This window comes from Branchiostoma floridae, chromosome 2 (genome assembly GCF_000003815.2).
Source record: "Branchiostoma floridae strain S238N-H82 chromosome 2, Bfl_VNyyK, whole genome shotgun sequence".
In the NCBI taxonomy this organism is placed as follows: domain Eukaryota; kingdom Metazoa; phylum Chordata; class Leptocardii; order Amphioxiformes; family Branchiostomatidae; genus Branchiostoma; species Branchiostoma floridae.
The window spans coordinates 5,318,194-5,337,135 of record NC_049980.1 but is presented as its reverse complement, the minus strand read 5'-3'; the positions used below and the strand labels follow the sequence as shown (position 1 = coordinate 5,337,135).

The 18,942-nt window shown below is 41.6% G+C and overlaps 1 protein-coding gene across 1 annotated transcript; it reads left to right on the top strand.

The window, feature by feature from the left end:
• Positions 1-7: 7 nt before the first annotated feature.
• LOC118410166 (CUB and sushi domain-containing protein 3-like) lies at positions 8-18,342 on the top strand. Its single transcript, XM_035811699.1, has 19 exons — positions 8-137; positions 759-938; positions 1,511-1,690; positions 2,313-2,489; positions 3,387-3,679; positions 4,233-4,500; positions 5,573-5,758; positions 7,642-7,749; positions 8,521-8,589; positions 9,568-9,878; positions 10,343-10,610; positions 11,278-11,457; positions 12,548-12,637; positions 13,075-13,367; positions 14,629-14,899; positions 15,292-15,480; positions 16,137-16,239; positions 16,669-16,717; positions 17,514-18,342. The coding sequence occupies exons 1-19, from the start codon at positions 65-67 to the stop codon at positions 17,598-17,600; spliced, it is 3,375 nt and encodes a 1,124-aa protein (XP_035667592.1). The 5' UTR covers positions 8-64; the 3' UTR covers positions 17,601-18,342.
• Positions 18,343-18,942: the final 600 nt, after the last annotated feature.

Genomic DNA, 18,942 nt, shown 5'->3' with positions numbered 1-18,942 from the left:
CCTGAGTCCTACCGGAAGGACCTCTTATCAGGACGTGGTCAACTTCAACTGTGACACGGGATACATGCGGAGCGGTTCTGCGGACACGACGTGTCAAGCTGACGGACAATGGAGCAACCCTGTTCCAACATGCACACGTGAGACAATTTTGAGCCGATCAGTATTACTTGGCAATGTGTTCACGTACATTTTGTAGCAGAGACAATTGGGTTATAAAAAGGTTTATCCGGTCATCGCTTCATTGACACTTTATCAATTTCGTTGCATTATCTACCATTTGAAAATATTTTGCATCTTACCCATTATGACGATGCATAAAAGGGCATCTAGACTCAATAACTCTAGTGGTAGCCCCACGTGCACCCCCTCCAAAAAAGAAATACCGAAAAAAATGTCCCTGCCCATATTGCCAACTCCATTGTTCTCTAATCACTCAGTAGACAATAAAAAATACAAAAATTTGTATTAACAATAAAAAGACAAACGCAGGACATCGTAATGCTTTTGAGTAAAGATAACTTTACCATAGACCACATGAAGGTTAACATTATGTTTCTTTTTGAATTTGTAATTTGCTTCTAAATGTTACCTCTCTAGTAAAGAATAACTCTGCTGGAGAAAAATAGGCGTTCTGTTTGAAGACTCGAAGCTTGCCACACGTCTGTCCGTGTAAAACATTGTAGAACCATCACTATATATAGTTGAGGATGATTGAACTAAACAGACAGTTTCTGAACAGAACTTTAAAACCATTTCAGCCAGGCAATGTCCCGCGTTGACGGCCCCAGCTAACGGAGCGCGGGCGCCCCCTACCGGATCGAACTTCTACCAGAACATGATCACGTTCACCTGTAACACGGGATACACAAGGACCGGCGATCAAACTACGACGTGCCAAGCTGACGGAACATGGAGCAACCCTGTCCCAACATGCACACGTAAGACGACGTGCAAGTTCATGTCTGCTAGCAATGACAATGTCACTCAAACTTCAATATAGTAAAGGGAAAATTGCGTAATCTTCATTTTCTGTATTCGTTGTTTGGAAGTCTATGTCGGCCCCCGTCCTTATGTCTATAAATTCCCCAATCCATGGTAGCAGAATGCAGTATTCATCCGCGAGCCTGAGGTCTATGACACAATGCATAAAAAAATAAATAAAAGTAGTACTGATAAATTGTTGAAGGTTGGATAGAAAGTCTCATTTAAGAGGCAGACAGGTGTCACCAGTGCTGTGTGGTAAAGGGATATGTCGACATTGAGACTGCATAACTTGGATTGCGAAAGTTTTTCAGGTCATGTATAAATGCGCCTCTTTACGAATTTCGGGCATGAGCCAGTTGCAATTATGTTACGTCCGGAGAGTGGCGTTTCAAAGTACGGGCGTCAAAAGGCTATATGCGGTCAGAATTTTTTAAAGCACTTAGCTAACGAACATTGCATAATCTATGCATGATTAGCAAATGGATCCCAGATACGTTTCTTGACTGGTATCATTTTATTATTTCAGCTGTACAATGTAATGCGTTGACGGCCCCAAGGAACGGAACGCTGAGTCCTGTCGCCGCATCGTACAACTACCAGAACACGATCACGTTCACCTGTGACAGGGGATTTGATATAGTCGGCGCTACTGATACTACGTGCCAAGCTGACGGAAGATGGAGTAGGCCCGTTCCAACATGCAGACGTAAGATGAACTGACATGCACTGTTTATATGTTACAGAATTTAAGTTGTGCATACTTTGCAGATAAACGCACATTGGCACGTTCTAGATACTATCATCATCATCATTCTAGATACTATCAGCCATTTCACAATAATCAACTTTTGTCTTCATTCTAGTCACCAATCGCTAGTCTTTAGTCACTTTTAACGTTAGTTCATAAGTATCCACGGGGTAACCTATATTCGTTGTTTCTAAAAACAGGGTATTCAGGGATTTTAAGTTGATCAACAATGGAATGGATTCAAAATGCAATATTTACAACGACGGTGTTTGCGAATTACATTTTTTAGATATTGCAATTTTTAAAAAATATTGCAATTTCTCAAAATATTGCAATATTTTGGTGCGGTCCAAAAAGTGGTCGGTTATTCTAATAACCGACCACTTTTCAGGTTACTGCCTGATAACCCATGGGAAATGGGGGCCTCTGATTGGTCAACTCCATCTGGCTATATGATAATACCCAATAAACAACGGTTATAGGCTACTTCGCGTACAGAGGTGAACTAGCGTTACCAATGCTATGTAGTTTTATAGTGCTAGATATCACTGAAGGCATAGACCTAGGCTCATTTCTCTAGCTGTGCAGTGCTTGGCTTTGACGGCTCCTGTAAACGGTGCACTGAGTCCTGTCGGAGCGAACTCCTACCCGGATACGGTTACGTTCACCTGTAACCAGGGGTACGACCTGATCGGTGCCACCAATACTACCTGCCAGGCAGACCGCACGTGGACCTACCCTGTTCCGAGATGCAGACGTAAGATGGCCTAAAACAGCTCGTGCATGATAGCTGGCTAAGGTCTCAGCAAGTACATTTCATGGATGACATCCACTGCAGACTCCAAATCTAGTGCAAGAGGGTGAAAATTAAACAAGATGCTTGGTAAAAAAACAAAAACAAATGCCTAATGTTTTTTTTTTTACAATATAGACTGCAGACGTTGTAGCAAAAATCGATGTGACAAAACATGGTATCACGGACAACGAGTATTTTATTCAAGTATTTAAGAAGCGCACAGTGTGGCAGTAGTGTGGTAGCCTTAGTTTTAGTCGGCAACAAAAAACTGCCGAATTAGTATCGTCCATGCAACTGTAATCATGTGAGTTTCATTTGTGTCACTTCTTTTCCCACTAAAATCTGCCACAAATTCTTGACCACCTCTGGAGGGAAGAGAAGTCTTTGTTTTTTCCCCGAAATCACGCGAAAATCAATGCGCGCTGATGTCATCCATAAATTATACTTGCTGTGGTCTAAAGGGCTTTGGTAGGTGTGTGCAACTAAGGTGCTGTTGGTGGTTGTGGTTCCAGAGGTACTGTCGACATGTCAGTAGGTTTTTCATCCTGACTGACATGAAAAACCGTGGAGCTGCGGCGAGCCTCGCTATTGAACTTCAATAGTGTGTTTGCTGTCCGCGACTGTAACCTAATTATGGTCAGCCATGTTTGATGGTTAACCATAGACGGAAACTTGCCAAGTAAATTCGAATTCGTGCTGTATACGTCATTGCGTCTGTGACGTCACGTAGAAACACGTTAACACCTGAAAATTGTAAGAATTGACTATTTCTTTGGTTATATCAACGGCGAAATTTAACGTCAATTTTAGAATAATCTGTATTACAAACTTTGACAGCCACAATTTGTTCCGTCTTAGCTGAGAGCTGTGACCGACTCGACCGAGACGGGTGGGACATAGTCTTCCTCATGGACTCTACCACCAGTGTGAACTTCGGGAGGGTCAAGAATATAACACGGGACGTCGCTGACCGACTCCTCACCGACGGCAGTAACACTCGTATGGCTCTGGTCCAGTTTAGCGACAACCCTGCGCCGGTTTTTGACCTGAACACGCACACCACCAAATCTGCCGTCATAGGAGCGATTGACGGGGCCTCCAGACGCGGCGGTGGCACATTTGCCGGGAGTGCACTTACTTATGTTAAACAGGTACTCGTGTCTCAACTGTTTTGGTTTTGTGTCATGCATTATCCTTGTAAAGATCAAACTATTTGATCTGTAGGGTTCTATGGCATGGTATTTGGTCCAGAACCCACAATTCTTGGGTTCGAATCTTTGAGAAAGACACTTAACACGACTTTCCTCACTCCACCCAGGTGACACAGTGGATAACAACCAAATGCCCTTGCAGCCTCAAAAGGCTATGGGACAACCTTATCAATTTTTTATAGAAATTGCTAAACTTTCTTTCCAACACTGAATTAATATAGGGACTTACCCTAAATTTCCTATATTGATTCAGTGTTGGAAAGAAAGTTTAGCAATTTCTATAATGTATTCTACCAACACAGATGAACTTTCATGCTTATCAATTTTTTGTTTTATTTCAAGACTGTTGTGATTTGCATGTGGCACTATCAAAACTTATAGTGCAATATCAAACTTCATTAAAAAAGCAATGTGATGTTGTGTCATTTCCAAATAGATATCGGTTTCAAATTTTCATCCATTACTGAAGTTGACCATAGCCATTGTTTTCCAGGTAAGCTTCTCCACAGCCAATGGCGGCCGAGATGACAAGCCTGATGCCCTCATCGTGGTGACGGATGGAGTGACGTTTGATGAAGTCAGATTCGCCTCCCAATCAGTGCGCGAGGGAGGGATCACCACCTTTGCCATTGGTGCGGGCGATTCAGTGAACAGCCAACCGCTGAGGGTCATGGCCATGGATCCCTACAAGGTCCGACTAGTTGCGAATGACACCCAGCACGCGGCAACGGTCGAAGCCATCTGGAGGTGGTTTTGCTTCGGTAAGATACCTGGATACCATCTTCAGGATGAAAGCACGCATCTTGCTCCCGATCTTCACTCTTGCTGTTTGTAATTTTCGCTCTTCCATAATTTGTCCAACCTGGTTTTGAACTCATTCGTTGAATTCTAGCTCACCACATCCTGTGGTTTAATAGGACATTCCAGTTATTTACTACCCTGACACTAAAAGACGTAGCCCTGACTCTGTTCCTAGCAATGGAACCTTTAGTTTGAGGCTATGGCCCCATGTATCATACCCAATCTGTAGTCCATGTCACTCACAGGCAGGTTTTGTTCTTGAGAATATTTTCAGTTTCGTCGATGAAGGTTAGACCTCCAGGTAATATGATAAGCCAAAAACAGTTACTCAAGCAACAATATAATTTTGGAAACGGTCATATCTTTCTTTCTTTCTTTCTTTCTTTCTTTCTTTCTTTCTTTCTTTCTTTCTTTCTTTCTTTCTTTCTTTCTTTCTTTCTTTCTTTCTTTCTTTCTTTCTTTCTTTCTTTCTTTCTTTCTTTCTTTCTTTCTTTCTTTTATTCGCACAGAACAACATGGCTAAAAAATGTATATACAGAAATGAAGTACATGTGGCTTTTCTTGGGCCTCCCCCAGAACTAAGTCGCAGAAATAATAGTTATACATAATAAAAGTGAAAGAAAAAATGCACATAACATAAGTTGAAATCATTATGTGAAGTATACTAATGGAATAGAAGTTATATTGCAAATGATCAAATGAAATAATAAATACAAAACAAAATTGACAAATCATATACAAGTAAGTCGGAATTTGACAAAAAAAGGTCTTTGGAATCAACATTCAAACAACATCCGTTGTTTTTCGTCAGTGATTTTCAGTTTCATGTCCAAAATGTTTCATAATGAGCCTTTAAGCCGTGTTGTTGTTTTTCTCTCACATTGCAGCCGACGTGTGCTCAGATGCCGGAGATCCGACAAACGGCATACGAAAAGGCACGATCTACCAGGGAGAGAATAATGTACTTTCATGGCCAAAATATTACATAATGGGACTTTAAAGCCGTGTTGTTATTTTTTGCTCATGTTGCAGCCGACGTGTGCTCAGATCCCGGAAACCCGACAGACGGCGTACGGAAAGGCACTGTGTACCAGGGTGAGAATATGTACTTCAGCTGCCACGACGGCTACGTTCTGGATGGTACAAGCCCTCTCACCTGTAACGGTACCTTCATGAGTTCCACCGGCACCTGGAGCGGACCTGTACCTACCTGCAGACGTAAGTGTTAAGGTGGTAACTCACTGCACTTGCGTCACGCTTGCGTCACTGCGGGGTTCTAAAGATACCCAACGGATTTCAGAGACAAAGGACGAATTTTCTTATTTTTTGTGTATTTCATTGTCGTCTAAGTCATACTTTTACGTATTACGCAATATCTAAATTATAAAACATCGCAGAAAATAGCTATACAGTGACGCAGTTAACCCCGCAGTGATGCAAACTTGACGCAAGCGCAGTGAGATAGCACCTTTACTCACATTCAACGCTTGTTCACCTTTATCCGCTTGGTAACATATATCCGTTGTTTTTTTTAAACCGGGATAGTTCGGGATATCAAGTCGACGGACGGTTGCTTCAAGCTGCAATATTTCAAATATATTGCAATTTGAAACCGCCTTCCGTCGACTTATAACCCGGAATACTAAAAATAAAGCAGATGTAAGTTACCCCGTGGATAAAGGTAAACTAGAGTTAGAGCAAATGCTGTTTTGGAGTGACCACACACAAATAGTGGCAGGGGTCTGTCACCGTCGTTGGAAATAAGCGCTGCATCTTTTTGTAATAATGATATTCAAGCAGATATACAGGGGGCCATTAGGATACTGCTTACCCCTTTGGATACTGCCTTTGTCACCGTTAGATCAGCTTGAAGCTACTAAATCTTTCCGTTTCAAAAATCCGGTACAAAAAGCCATCATACACATTTTATATCAGTCCTTATTTGTGCACAAGTAAGGCCATGTTGATTTGATTATATGGATGACATCCTCTAAGAACTCCAAAACTGATGCGAGCGAGCGAATAAAAAAAAAGTTTGGCCAAAAAAAAAAGTTTCCTTCAGTATGAAATCAAAGTGGCCAGGAAGGTTGAACATAGGACTAAAAACACATAGTATGGTATACCAACAGTTAGGTGTAGGGTCCAGTACATCATACGGGTGCAAAACATTTTTTTTCTTCTTGGACCAATCCGAAAAAAAAGACCTGAAAAAAAATTAGAGGAACAGGTTTTGCCAATTACAAAATGGACACACTATGTCGGCAGGCATTTGGGGTCTTACCGGGGGCCAAGAAGACAACAAGAGCGAAGTCAAGTAGAATTTATAGTCAATTGTACCAAGTTTCTACAGTCAAAGGTACAGAGACAGTTAGCCTTTATTACATGGAGATGGGATTTTAAAATGCCAGTGGGAGCCCAATAATCCACCAAACAGATTCCTTTGTGGCAAAATTGACCAATTACTATTGTTTTGAGTATTGCCAATTATCAAGCTTCCACAGACAATCAGGTCCAGGTTCAGGTTCGGACCCGGAAATGATCCTCTGGACCTGAACGGGACCTATACCTGAATTTTCTGTACTGGTACCTCCTCCTACCAACAATAGATTTTTTTCTTTCTGCCCTATCACATCTTATTCTTTGACTTAAGATTTATTTTGGCATTCTATGGCATTAGTTATCTGTTTTATGATGTTTTTTTTTTCAATCTACGGAATATTTGTGCTCATTTTACAGCTGCTTTGCACAATTTATTGTGTGGTCGAAATTTTTTTTTTTTTTGGAAACGCCTGAAAATTGGTGCGAGCGCGGATGTCATCCATATAATCAAATCAACAAGGCCTTAGTGTATAGTACAGTACAGTACAGTAAATATACAACTACAGTAAAAATGCATGTACAAATCTACAGACTGTACATGTTCATTACGTGGTCGCTTTGTGCGATACATTGTTGTCTAGATATGTGCACTAGTAAGAGTAAACGCCATTGTTTGCAGACTTCTAATCTTGTGAGTGTGTGTCTGGCATAGCTTTGTGGATGACGTGGTTGTGATTGTAAGGAAATAACTTTGTGATAGTCAATTTTGGATTTCTTTTTAGTGGGAGACGTTTGCAATCCGAACCCGTGTCAGAATGGAGGGAGGTGCTTTCCGACCGCTTCGTCGTACCGGTGCGAGTGCAGACGTGGATACGTTGGACGCAACTGTGGTACGTTTTTAGTTTCAGTTTCCGTTTATTTATTTAACCAGGCAAGTACACATCGCCTACTGGCCTTTTTCAATGCCTCCTGGGAGGCCGGGGAGACCTCAACATTAGAATAACACAGCATCACAACAACTTATCAAAATGAAATCAAAAGTCAACTTAAATATCTAAACGTTTGTTCGTAAGTCATCAACTATTTACAATACAAACAACTCAAGATAACTCATTATAGTAATGATAATGATAATGGTGATAATAATAGCAGATTCAACTTAAAATCAAAGTAACAAAAGTGACTAGCTTATAACAGTTCCATCAGAAACGCTAGTTACCTATCTATCCTATACTAGGCTATTAGTATATTTACAATCTGTTGTGAACTGATCCAAGATATAAAACAACTCAGTACGTAGTACTACATTGTGTCCTTTATTTTCACATCACTCTCCTGAAGACTAGGAGTAAAGAATTGGGATAATCAACAGCACAAACAATACAATATATTTCAATCATAACGCATTACCCTCCTAGCAACGTACTGGCTGAAGACAGCAGTTGTGGGTTTTATAATTTCATTTAGTTTTTGTTTCATACAACTTAGCAATAATCAGTAAGTATCCAAATTAAACAACGTCAATGGTTTTGATGAATATATATAAGGGCGGAGAATACTGGTTGCCATATCTTCTGCGAGGTCACATAGTTAGACTACGGGATAACGTTATATGTGATGAGAAATAAGAGTTTTTGACCGGAAATCGTATCTTTTTACAGCGTTCCGTGCATCACCGACTGTAGTCCCAGGTGTGTCAACTGCTGCCAGAGGTGCTTCAAACACTACAGGTATTATTATGTTTTCCTTCACAGAAGGGAAACATGTCTCCCAAGTAGACCCTACGGTGCCTTAGAGATAGTATCAAAGCTGACCATGGAGTATAGCCGGCTCCGGTGCCCGTGTGACTCCCTTTGGCCGGCTATGCTCCTTGACCAGCTTTCATACTATCTCTAAAGCACCGTAGGGTCTGCTTGGAGACTAGGGAAACATAACGTAGTTGCTACGTCTAGAACTTCTTCCTGGATCTTCTTTCGTTCCTAACAAATAAGGTCAATATCCTGGACCAGGCTGATTACTAATGACATAAAGTAGCTGACGTCCTGTTTGATCACATTGTGTGGCAAGTGGTAGGTCAGAGCTTTAGGGGATGGTCACCACAGGTATGAATGTGTTTGAGTAACAACAAATTAAATGTAATGGTAGTATGTCTATAGGCTACTGCGTGTTACGGGTAACATTATGTATTTCCTTTCATATGATACAATTCTATTCGTTTACATTCTATGCGTTTACAGGTTTATCTGTATCTAATTGATCTCGGTTATTGAAGCATCTTTTTTTTGGCATCGTTTTTTTTTTTCAAAAGTATCTATTGTAACTAAAGAAGTAGACATATATTTTTAATCAATGATACTTGGTGTTCAATTTTCGACCAGCTTTCTGTATTACTTTGCAGCATGCCAACTGCATTGTTGTAATTCCTCCAAGTTAGAAAGCAAATGTTTTTATTTCATTTTAGTCACAGCACACTATAGGTAGTTGTGCCAGTGAAATTATAATCACACTCACCAATACCATTGTTGATAGCGAGTATAATAACTTTACTTTCAAGCAGACCAGTTAGAACTGGGTTCCTTTGTATGTCTTCTTGTATAGCTTTCCGTCCGTAAACGCTACAGGGGTTCCTTTTTTTGCTTCGTCATAGAACGGCAAAAGGTCTGCCTGGAAAATTAAAACTTTATGAAACTATTTTGCTGTTGACTTAGCGTCAAGTGGACCGAACGTCGACAGACTGAACGGCCCTGGTTGGGACCTAGTTGTCCTCCTGGACAGCTCGGACAGCATCGGTTCCGAAGGGTTCCAGAGGGTCCGAAATGTCAGCAAGGCTATCGTCCAGACGTTACCACTAATAAACAACAACACTCACATCGGCCTTGTGGAGTACAGCGATGATACTCGGATAGTGAACTACCTGAAGGACTATCGAAACAAGATGGATACTATTGAGAAAATCGAGGGCATCAGTCCACGAGGTGGAGGCACTTTGCTTGGAGAGGCGATTACCAAAGTTCGGACGGTACGTCATCCTTTATGTACTTATCATTATCTGAGTGAAAAATGGAGATATTGTTTTGGGTGTGTCTGTGTGTGTCTATTTGCCAAAATGTTCCAAGAAGAATACCTGGAGAAGGGAACAATTTTCATAATATCTAGTATGCAGTTAGCTTAGACAGAGATGTACATAATGAAGTGCAAATTATGCAAATAAGAAAAAAAACATATTTGCATTGTTTTCCATTATAGCACATAATTCAAAATACGTAGTTTATGACAGGTGGGACATTGGCCGATACCAATTATGCAAATAAGTTCCTAATTTGCCTAATCAATGCAATATGGTGCCATTATTCTTATACATGTTGTAAACGTTTCGACTGTCAACATTGATTTATCTATACCAGTAAGGTAGTTAAATGTGTAACGTCATATATAGATATATTTGCTGTTTTCCATAAGAATATATGCTTTTGCTTCTTCCAGGAAAGTTTCAGTGCAGAGAACGGGAATCGACCGAACATACCTGACGCTCTCATCGTGGTGACAGACGGTAACTCTGCAGATGACGTCGTCAGTGCAACGGAGGCAGCTCGCCGCCAGGGCATCCACGTGTTCACCGTCGGTGTAGGGGGCAACTTGGACCCGAACAAACTGAACCAGATCGCCGGGGAACCCGAGAGAGCCTTCATGGCTCCTACAACAGCCGAGGCGATCACCCAGGGCACCAATATGGCGAACTGGTTGAACACAGGTACGATGAATCTGAAACTGTATTATCTAGACCGCTTTCCAATGTTGGCACCCAGTTTGAATCTACCAGGGCCATGCTGGAGTTAACGTCAAAAGGAGTCAATGACGTCTGTGTCGACGTGAGTGCCTGTGTTTTTTTTTTGTGTGTGCATTTTGTGTGTGCACGCGTATTTCTGCGTGTATGCATGTAAGTATACAAATATCTAATATGTACTAAGCATCTGTTAGTGTGCGCGGTTACATATGGGAAAAGTACAAAGTGTGTCACTCGTAATTCTTCCTCAGCGTAGCCATATTTCTATAACTCTATAGTTAAGTTCCAATTGGAAATATGGGGTCCCTGTTGGAGATTCACAGACTGTTCAAGTTTTTTATGCGCTTTCGAGTGTAGCCCCTGAGTAGCCCCTTGGATATCCTTTGGCTACTACATTTGAATATCGTCCGGGCCCCTGGTTTATTTTAAGTTGGAGATAAAATCATCCCTGGACCCAGTAGCAAATAGACGCCGTGACCTATCTACCAAGGGATGTCCCTGGTATCCGGCAGTCCACCGTGGCAAATTTGTGGCTTCGGAGCCCGGCCGGGGTTACACCCCCAGGCCCCTGTGAGAACCAATGCAGTTGGGACCAAATAGTATCACTGAATCTTCCCAATGTGTTGTTTTTAAGCACCGGAATGCAACGATCCCGGGACGCCGACGAACGGACTGAAGCGGGGGACCACCTTCGTGACTGGCAAGATAGACTTCAGCTGTGACGACGAATTCACACTGTACGGTCCCAGTTCCATCACGTGTGTCCGGCACGGTCAAACTGGCAAATGGTCGGACTCTGCACCAGTCTGCAGATGTAAGATAATCTATATAAAAGTACTTTCAGTGAGCAGTTGAACTTTGAACTACTGAATCCTACCAGCTACCGGAGTACCTGTCCAAAATCCACCTGTATACAAAATTAATGTATTTCTCTTAATATATTCTATGATTTCGTTATGAGGTTTTACTCAACATTACATTTGTTATATGCTTTGCTTGTCTGTAATTGTTCCATTGTTCTTTTGTACTCGTAGTTTGTTTCTGATGACGACACGAAAATAAGCGTGTCTCAGAATTAAATGTGTCTCAATCATGTTATGTATTTATATGTTGCAATAAAAATAAATACTCGTACGTATGCACACGATGCAAATTCAACTATCTAAATCGACGGGATGATTACACATTAGTTTAAAATCTTCTGATAATTAAACAAAACAGTGCAGTGTGGAGCAGCTAGAATACTCAGCTAAAACATTAAGAGGCAATTACAGGGGCATTCCACTCCAGAAAGGAGTCTTGTTTTCCAATAGATAATGTGGCAATGAATACATAATCAGCCAAATTTTGTGGAATTCACCTTGGGATGAATTACGTGATGTGTACAATAATGACACTCACTAAACCCATGCAGACCCTACCCATGCATTCCCTATACGCATAGACACTGTGTTTATCGTACATATTTTCGGAATAAATGAGGTACGCTAAGAACACCGAGAAGGCAAATTGCTCTTAAGATACAAGAACAAGACGAGATTTCTTAGCGAACCTGAAATTAGTTTTGTAACCTTACCTAAAAGTTTTGCATTGTATTCAGCCATAGGATTAATTCAATTAGAGGGTACTTGGGGAGTTTAGTAGGAGACTGAATACTTTTGAGGCATGTGGAGCAACTGGGTACTTTATCGTATAATGTGAAGTAGTATGCAGTTATCACTTCCTAAAATTAATATCTATCGTAAAATAACACTCCCGTGTGGAGTGGAATGCCCTTTTAAGTCGACATTGTGTTCTGTTGCACCACTTCTGATTCATGATAGTAATATCAGAGTCCTTGGACCGTGTCTATCGGTTTGGCTTATGTTGCCTACCTTATTGTTGTCTCATGTTTTTGTTTCTAGTGGGCAACGAATGCGACCCGAACCGATGCCCAAGTGGACAACTATGTACTCTAACATTTGTAAACAACGAAACTGGTTATGCATGTCAGGGTGAGCATAGTCGTTACAGTTATATATCCATTGATTATCAGCATATATGTAAAAACAGTTTCAACAATATATAAGACCATGGAACAGACAATCTCGAGTGTGCAGTGTACGCATTTTCGATTCGTGAATGAAATATGAGAGGTATCTTATAAATAGATCCCAATTGAATAAAGACTAATTGTAGCTGTAGACTATTTCCAGATCACTGCAAAAGCAGACGAACAGTGGACTAATATATCTAATAAAATAAAGGCAACGCTAGTCTTACGTCAAAGTGAGAGCAATTATCAAATATCAAGTATCAAAGATGATGAGGCCCTAAGCATTTATTGTTATCTTTTTATCTATACTGCTTTTTCAGATAAACTAAAGTGAGAGAGAAGAAAAAGTTTTACTCCAATGTACTTTAACAAAATTGTGTGTTTTGTGTATTGAAGAGAACTGCCCGGGTCTGAACCAGCGCGGTTGGGATCTCCTCCTATTGGTTGATGGTTCCCGTGAAGCGGCGTTCTCGCAGAACAAGGCGTTCGCGCGAGATCTGGTCACGAGGTTGCCGATCTTCAATCAGCAAGCAACCAGGATTGGGCTGGTGCAGTTCAGTGACACCAACCGACAGGAGTTCCACCTGAATAGGTACTCCAGCAAGCAGGCGGTTCTGTCGGCAATCAACAACATCAGCCACACCAGCGGCGGAAGCTTCATCGGGAGTGCCATCGATTATGCCCGCCTGGTATGTTCTTGATTGATTGATTGATTGATCTTTTACGGTAGTCCCTTCAGTCTAGTCAAGGGAGCCCTGACACATGTTCGCACATGTTTACACGGCGGGGTTATACCGCCCCTTACGTTTTTACGGGATGACATACCCTTTCGCTGGTAAATCACCGTGTGGCTGATACGGTATGGAGGTTCGCCAGGCCTCCATCCGGGTGATTTGAAGTGAATCACCAACTCCAGACAGAAGGGTTTGTTCCATCTCACACCGCACCATCGCACGTGTGGGGGTTCTTTAACGTGCATGGGGTGTGACTCTCCCCATACACGGGACCTCCATTTAACGTCCTATCCGATTGACGGTCCTAGCCGAAGCTAGGTACTCATTTTCACCTTCGTATAGTGAGGAAATTCGTGTAAAGTGCCTTTCCCAAGGGCACAAGATCGGTGACACGCAGCCGGATTTGAACCCGCAACCTCTCGGTCACGAGGCACAAATCCTGCCGCTGCGCCAGGCGATCTCACGATGCACGGTCCATACCAGAATTCGCGAATCTGGATTAAATCAGGCACAAGTGTCAACATCGATTCCTGCAACGGGCGTAGCGGTCTGACTCTGGATTGAAGTTATCCCGATCCGGCTCAGGAAGTATATTTGCAATTAACGGGATCGAATCGGGATCAATCCCGTGCCAGCGCGGATCCAGATTCACGAATCCTGGTCGGAGTCTTGATTTCAAAGATCACATAGTTTTACTGCTTATTTGTTTTCTAATTTTTTTATCTGGTTCCAACGCTTTTGATGATTATTCTCATTTGTTAAGTTGTCAATCAATTCGTACCCTGCCAAATGCCAGACCGTTTTCAGGGTCTACAAATACCGACTCCTCGGCTCTCGGAGAGCCAACATGCTACGTATACCTAGCTAGGAAGTTTTAGCACACACACACGCACGCACGCACGCACGCGCACGCGCGCGCGCACACACACACACACACACACACACACACACAAACATACACACACACACAAACATACACAAACACGCATGAGTCATACTCTGAGATTGTTGGAATCTTTACACACAATTTGTTCGAGAGCCTTTCCCATTTCATTTGGCCAAAACTGTTTCTCATGGATCACTTGGGGCATGTTGGCTGTCAGAAGTAGGAGCACAAGGAGTTAATTGTAGGGCCTGGAAACAGTCTGGCATCTAGGCTATACTGAAGGTTTTAAAATCATGTATCTGAAATGTTTCATTTCCTTGGCCTATACAGATCAGCTTTACTGCAGCGAACGGAAACCGTGCAAACGTGCCCGACGGCATGATCGTCGTGACCGACGGCCGGACAGATGACGAGGTGGAGTTCCCATCGACGGGAGCCCGGCACCAGGGCATCACCACGTTTGCCGTCGGCATAGGGACCGGGGTGAACCGGCAGACACTGGACACGATCACCCGAGACCCGGATAAAGTCCTGCTCGTGACCAATACTGGAAACTCCAAACTAGATGCCATGAACAGTCTTGTAAGATGGCTGTGTAGAGGTACGTCTGTGTTTAACAGTGCGTTTTCAAGTCTTGAGAAGCGGTTAGTTCTGACCAACTGTGGTTTCTTTACAAGTGGAAAGAAGATGTAGAATGTAGATGTCTTCGTATAAAAATTGCATTTACGTCGATTTCTAAATTTCATAGAACCACGAGAAATGATGTGACATATATTTCATAATAATTGATAAGTCACACTTCTTGGAAATACAAAATTCAGCATCATAAGTGGCGTTACTTTAAGCTAACGTACGTCGTCATGTCGCCACTGTCAATTGGTCTAAACAACATTATATGTGGAATATAGGTCAATTTGCATTTTGGTGATAGGAATAGAATCTATCACACCAAGGACGTTCGAGCATCTTTAACTTTTAAATTCTTTTGTCTAGGCGCCTTCTGTGACGATCCAGGCGCACCGAGGAACGGATCTAGGCGGGGCAACTACTTCCAAGGCGGCTACGTGGACTTCTTCTGTGACGACGGTTTTGTCCTGAATGGCGTCACCCCTACCAGGTGCCAGACCAACGGCAACTGGACCGAACCGGTTCCAGTCTGCGCCCTTGCCGGTACAACTGAAGGTAAAGATTCTGTTAACGTATAATTCGGTCACAATTGACAAAAAGGGGCCCCGCAGGATAGTTTAAGGACTTTTTTTTTCACTTTTGAGCTTGCCCCCTACGTGGCCCCGTGGGGCACCCTATGGTTACCGGGTATTTTTTTTTATTTATTTTGGGGCAAGGCCGGGCCCCGGGTTGATTTTTAACTCGAAGTTAAAGTTAACCCCGTACCCGGTAATAAAAAAAGACGCTAATCGTGAACACACTGAGGGTACCCACGCATGCGCAGGCTCCGGCAGTCCACCGGGACAAATTTGTGGCTTTGGGGCGGTCGTCGAAAGAAAATCTACATATGGTCTTTTTGCTGGTGGAGAGGACCGACACGCTATATGATAGCCCAATAACTAATAGACATTTAAAGTTATGAAGTCTTTTGGCGGCGCCTCAGGGGCTAGTCAGTGTAGTATACCTCCTATTAGCAAAAACTAGAATTCCCGGAATTCTAGAGGAATTTTTGTATTTCGTCCACGCGTGCGTAGTCGCATCATCTGTATATTACCTGAGGAATTTATTTTGGGGAAAAACAGAAATTATAACACAAAGTTGTTTTTAGATTTAATCAATTTCTTGATTTTTTTTTGTACTCTGATATATGAAACATATTTCGTGTATTCCAGCCGCAGCAGCAGCAGCCCCGTGGGTAGTCCCGCTGATTGCCGGGCTGGTGGGCCTGGCTGCTCTCGCTCTCCTGGCTCTCCTGCTCTACGCCTTATGCGGAGCGTAAGTGATCTTAAACTAGTCTCTACCAGGTGTAGGTACCGGTACAGGAAACTCAGGTACAGGTACGGTCCATGTCCAAAGTTAGTAATCTCCAAGTAGATTCTACGGTAGCGTAAGATAGTATCAAAGCTGCCATGTCAATGGGAGTGAATCCGGCCTAGGAGTGTGCATTGACTACCGGAGACTGCAGACTCCCTCTGGCCGACAATACTTCTTGGCCAGCTTTGATACTACCTTATACCATCGGGAATCTGCTTGGAGATTAGTGGATCAGGTACAGGCCCGGGCCTCGAAATACCTCGAAAATTTGAGGTATGTACCTTGCCTAAAAAAACAGTTATTGCTTGAAGAAAATTTGGAGTAACTTTTATATTCATGTTCTTAAACGAGATCAAGGTTTCGCTCATTGGAATAATTTCTTGTCAACAGGGGTGGTGCAGCCGCGGCCGCGCCGCCTCCTCTGCTCGCCGCCGCTCCGGTAAGATAACGTTTGTAACGCTGGTTCACCTTTGTCCGCGGGGTAACCTATATCCGTTATACTCAGAAACGGGCACTTATGGATTAAAAAATCCACAGACCATGGTTTCAAATTGTAAAATTTTCAACGTAATGCGGTTCGAAACCTTCGTCCGTTGATATGATCTTTACGTGCCAAACAACGAATATAGGTTACCCCGCGGATAAAGGTGTACTAGCATTAGCGACTGATACCGATGATAAGCACTGTATCCCTTATTGTTAAGTAACGACATGTGTGTTTTAAGGTAATGATAATTTTAAGGATGGCATGCAATGTCTATCTTAAGATGACAATGGTGTTGGTATTACCGACATGTCACAATTATAACAATATGTGTAAGATGATAAAATTTTCCAAAGGGTAAGTTGTTATTTTTGAAACTAGTAACCATAATTTAGGACCTATGTCCTCCTACAACATGGTGTTGAAATGATCGGCAAATAATGCAGTTTCTTTAAGTAAAAACAAAGTACGAAATTCATACTTTTGGCTGAAATGAACTTGTTGCATCTTTGCGTGAATGTATCATCACCTTTGATGTTTATCAACGTTTGATATGACATTTTTGTGCCTAACAATAGTAGAAGAAAAACAAATCAGTGTTTTTGAAAAGGTTAAGAATTCACCGCAGTGATCACCCACGCAAAGAACGAGTGAAATTGCTAATTGTTGCGTCTTTGTCTGTTTGTTCCACCACACGCCGACTGCACCCGTCTATGCCCCACCACCTGCCTACCCGAATCGCCGCCAACAGGTCGCAAAAGAGTCCCAGATCGCCGTTGTCGACTTCGTACCGGACAAAGGAACAGAGATTCAAACTGCTACGGCCCACATGTATTAAGACTAGACTAATGTCTTTGTCACAGATCATGACCAATTTCTATCTTGCTAAAGATCTACAGCCATGAAATCTTTCATTTGTGATTTGCGTTAAGTATACATATTTTACATGTTATCATAAGTTGGCTAGTTGGTGATAAGTTTAGTAGAGTCGATTTCACATTACCGTTTAGGTGCTCTTTGTCTCTATTCTAATTTCTGTAACATTTGTATGATACATATTGATAGCACTCGAAATGAATCACTCGTTTGATCAATTTCTACGTTTTGCCTCTCTAAACTTCGGCAACGTAGGTTGACCAATTGTTCGAACATGATACAGGATTTTGTAAAACTGGGTCTCTGCGCTGGAAAGAGGTCAATTTATAATTACACCTCTATGCAATGTACAAAGAATTATTAATGTCTTCCGTACAGAGTTATCGATGGCTCATCGCAAAAGAGTGACCAGTGTCCAATTGTGAAATCTAAAAATACCCCGTTTAGCACCTACTTTTATAGGACAATGACCCAAAACTACCATGACCCAAATTTTGGCAGGCATTAGGAAAATGATGCAAATTAAAGTGCAAGTGAAAAAACACATAAATATTTGAAAATTATTTTATATATTGACATCTTCACGATGTTTTCAACATAAATTTTATATGACAAAGTTCAAACTTTCATTTTTAATTGTGTGAACAATTTAAAACTATTGTAACTGAAATTTTAAGATAATTCGCATTTATTACAAATATCTATTTAAAATGTCTTTTGGTGACTTCGAATTAATTCTATTGTTATTGATATAGTTTTAGTGTTATATTCTAATAACAGAGGAACGATAACATCACGTCACTTTTAGAAGTAGTATATATTTCAGGTAGCTTATTATGGGGTTAGCGTAACGGAAATCGAGTTTGTTAGTAGCCTTTTAGCTTGTTTATGATGATTATATTTGGCAGGCCATAATAATATAATATAAAGTGATCTTATAAATGCCGTTGTTTACTTTCTTATGTACTATACCAGTTTTTGTAGAATGCTGGTTTACATGATACATATACGCTTGTACCTCTCACTTTTAATGGTGAAACCATATACAGTTTTTTTTCTCGATACAGTTGTATTCAGAATGTTCCTCAGTCTTTTCTTTCTAATGCCGTAGAAAACATAAACATGTATGTAGTTATTGTTTGTAGTTCTATATTCAGTGCGAATTAACGTTTCGTGTTATGCTTCTGGTGTTTAATGGTAAGCTATGGTCCACCTATCACAAATTACATTTGTTAACGTTACATCTATTGAAATGGTTAGCTATTAATCCGACGTGTGGCAATGTGAGTATAAAAACATCAATT

Coding starts and splice junctions, on each gene's coding strand:
- LOC118410166 (XM_035811699.1), top strand. CDS start 65: ATGCGGAGCGGTTCTGCGGACACGACGTGTCAAGCTGACGGACAATGG. Junction 14,900..15,291: donor TGTAAGATGGCTGTGTAGAG/GTACGTCTGTGT, acceptor TCTTTTGTCTAG/GCGCCTTCTGTGACGATCCA. Junction 15,481..16,136: donor CCTTGCCGGTACAACTGAAG/GTAAAGATTCTG, acceptor CGTGTATTCCAG/CCGCAGCAGCAGCAGCCCCG.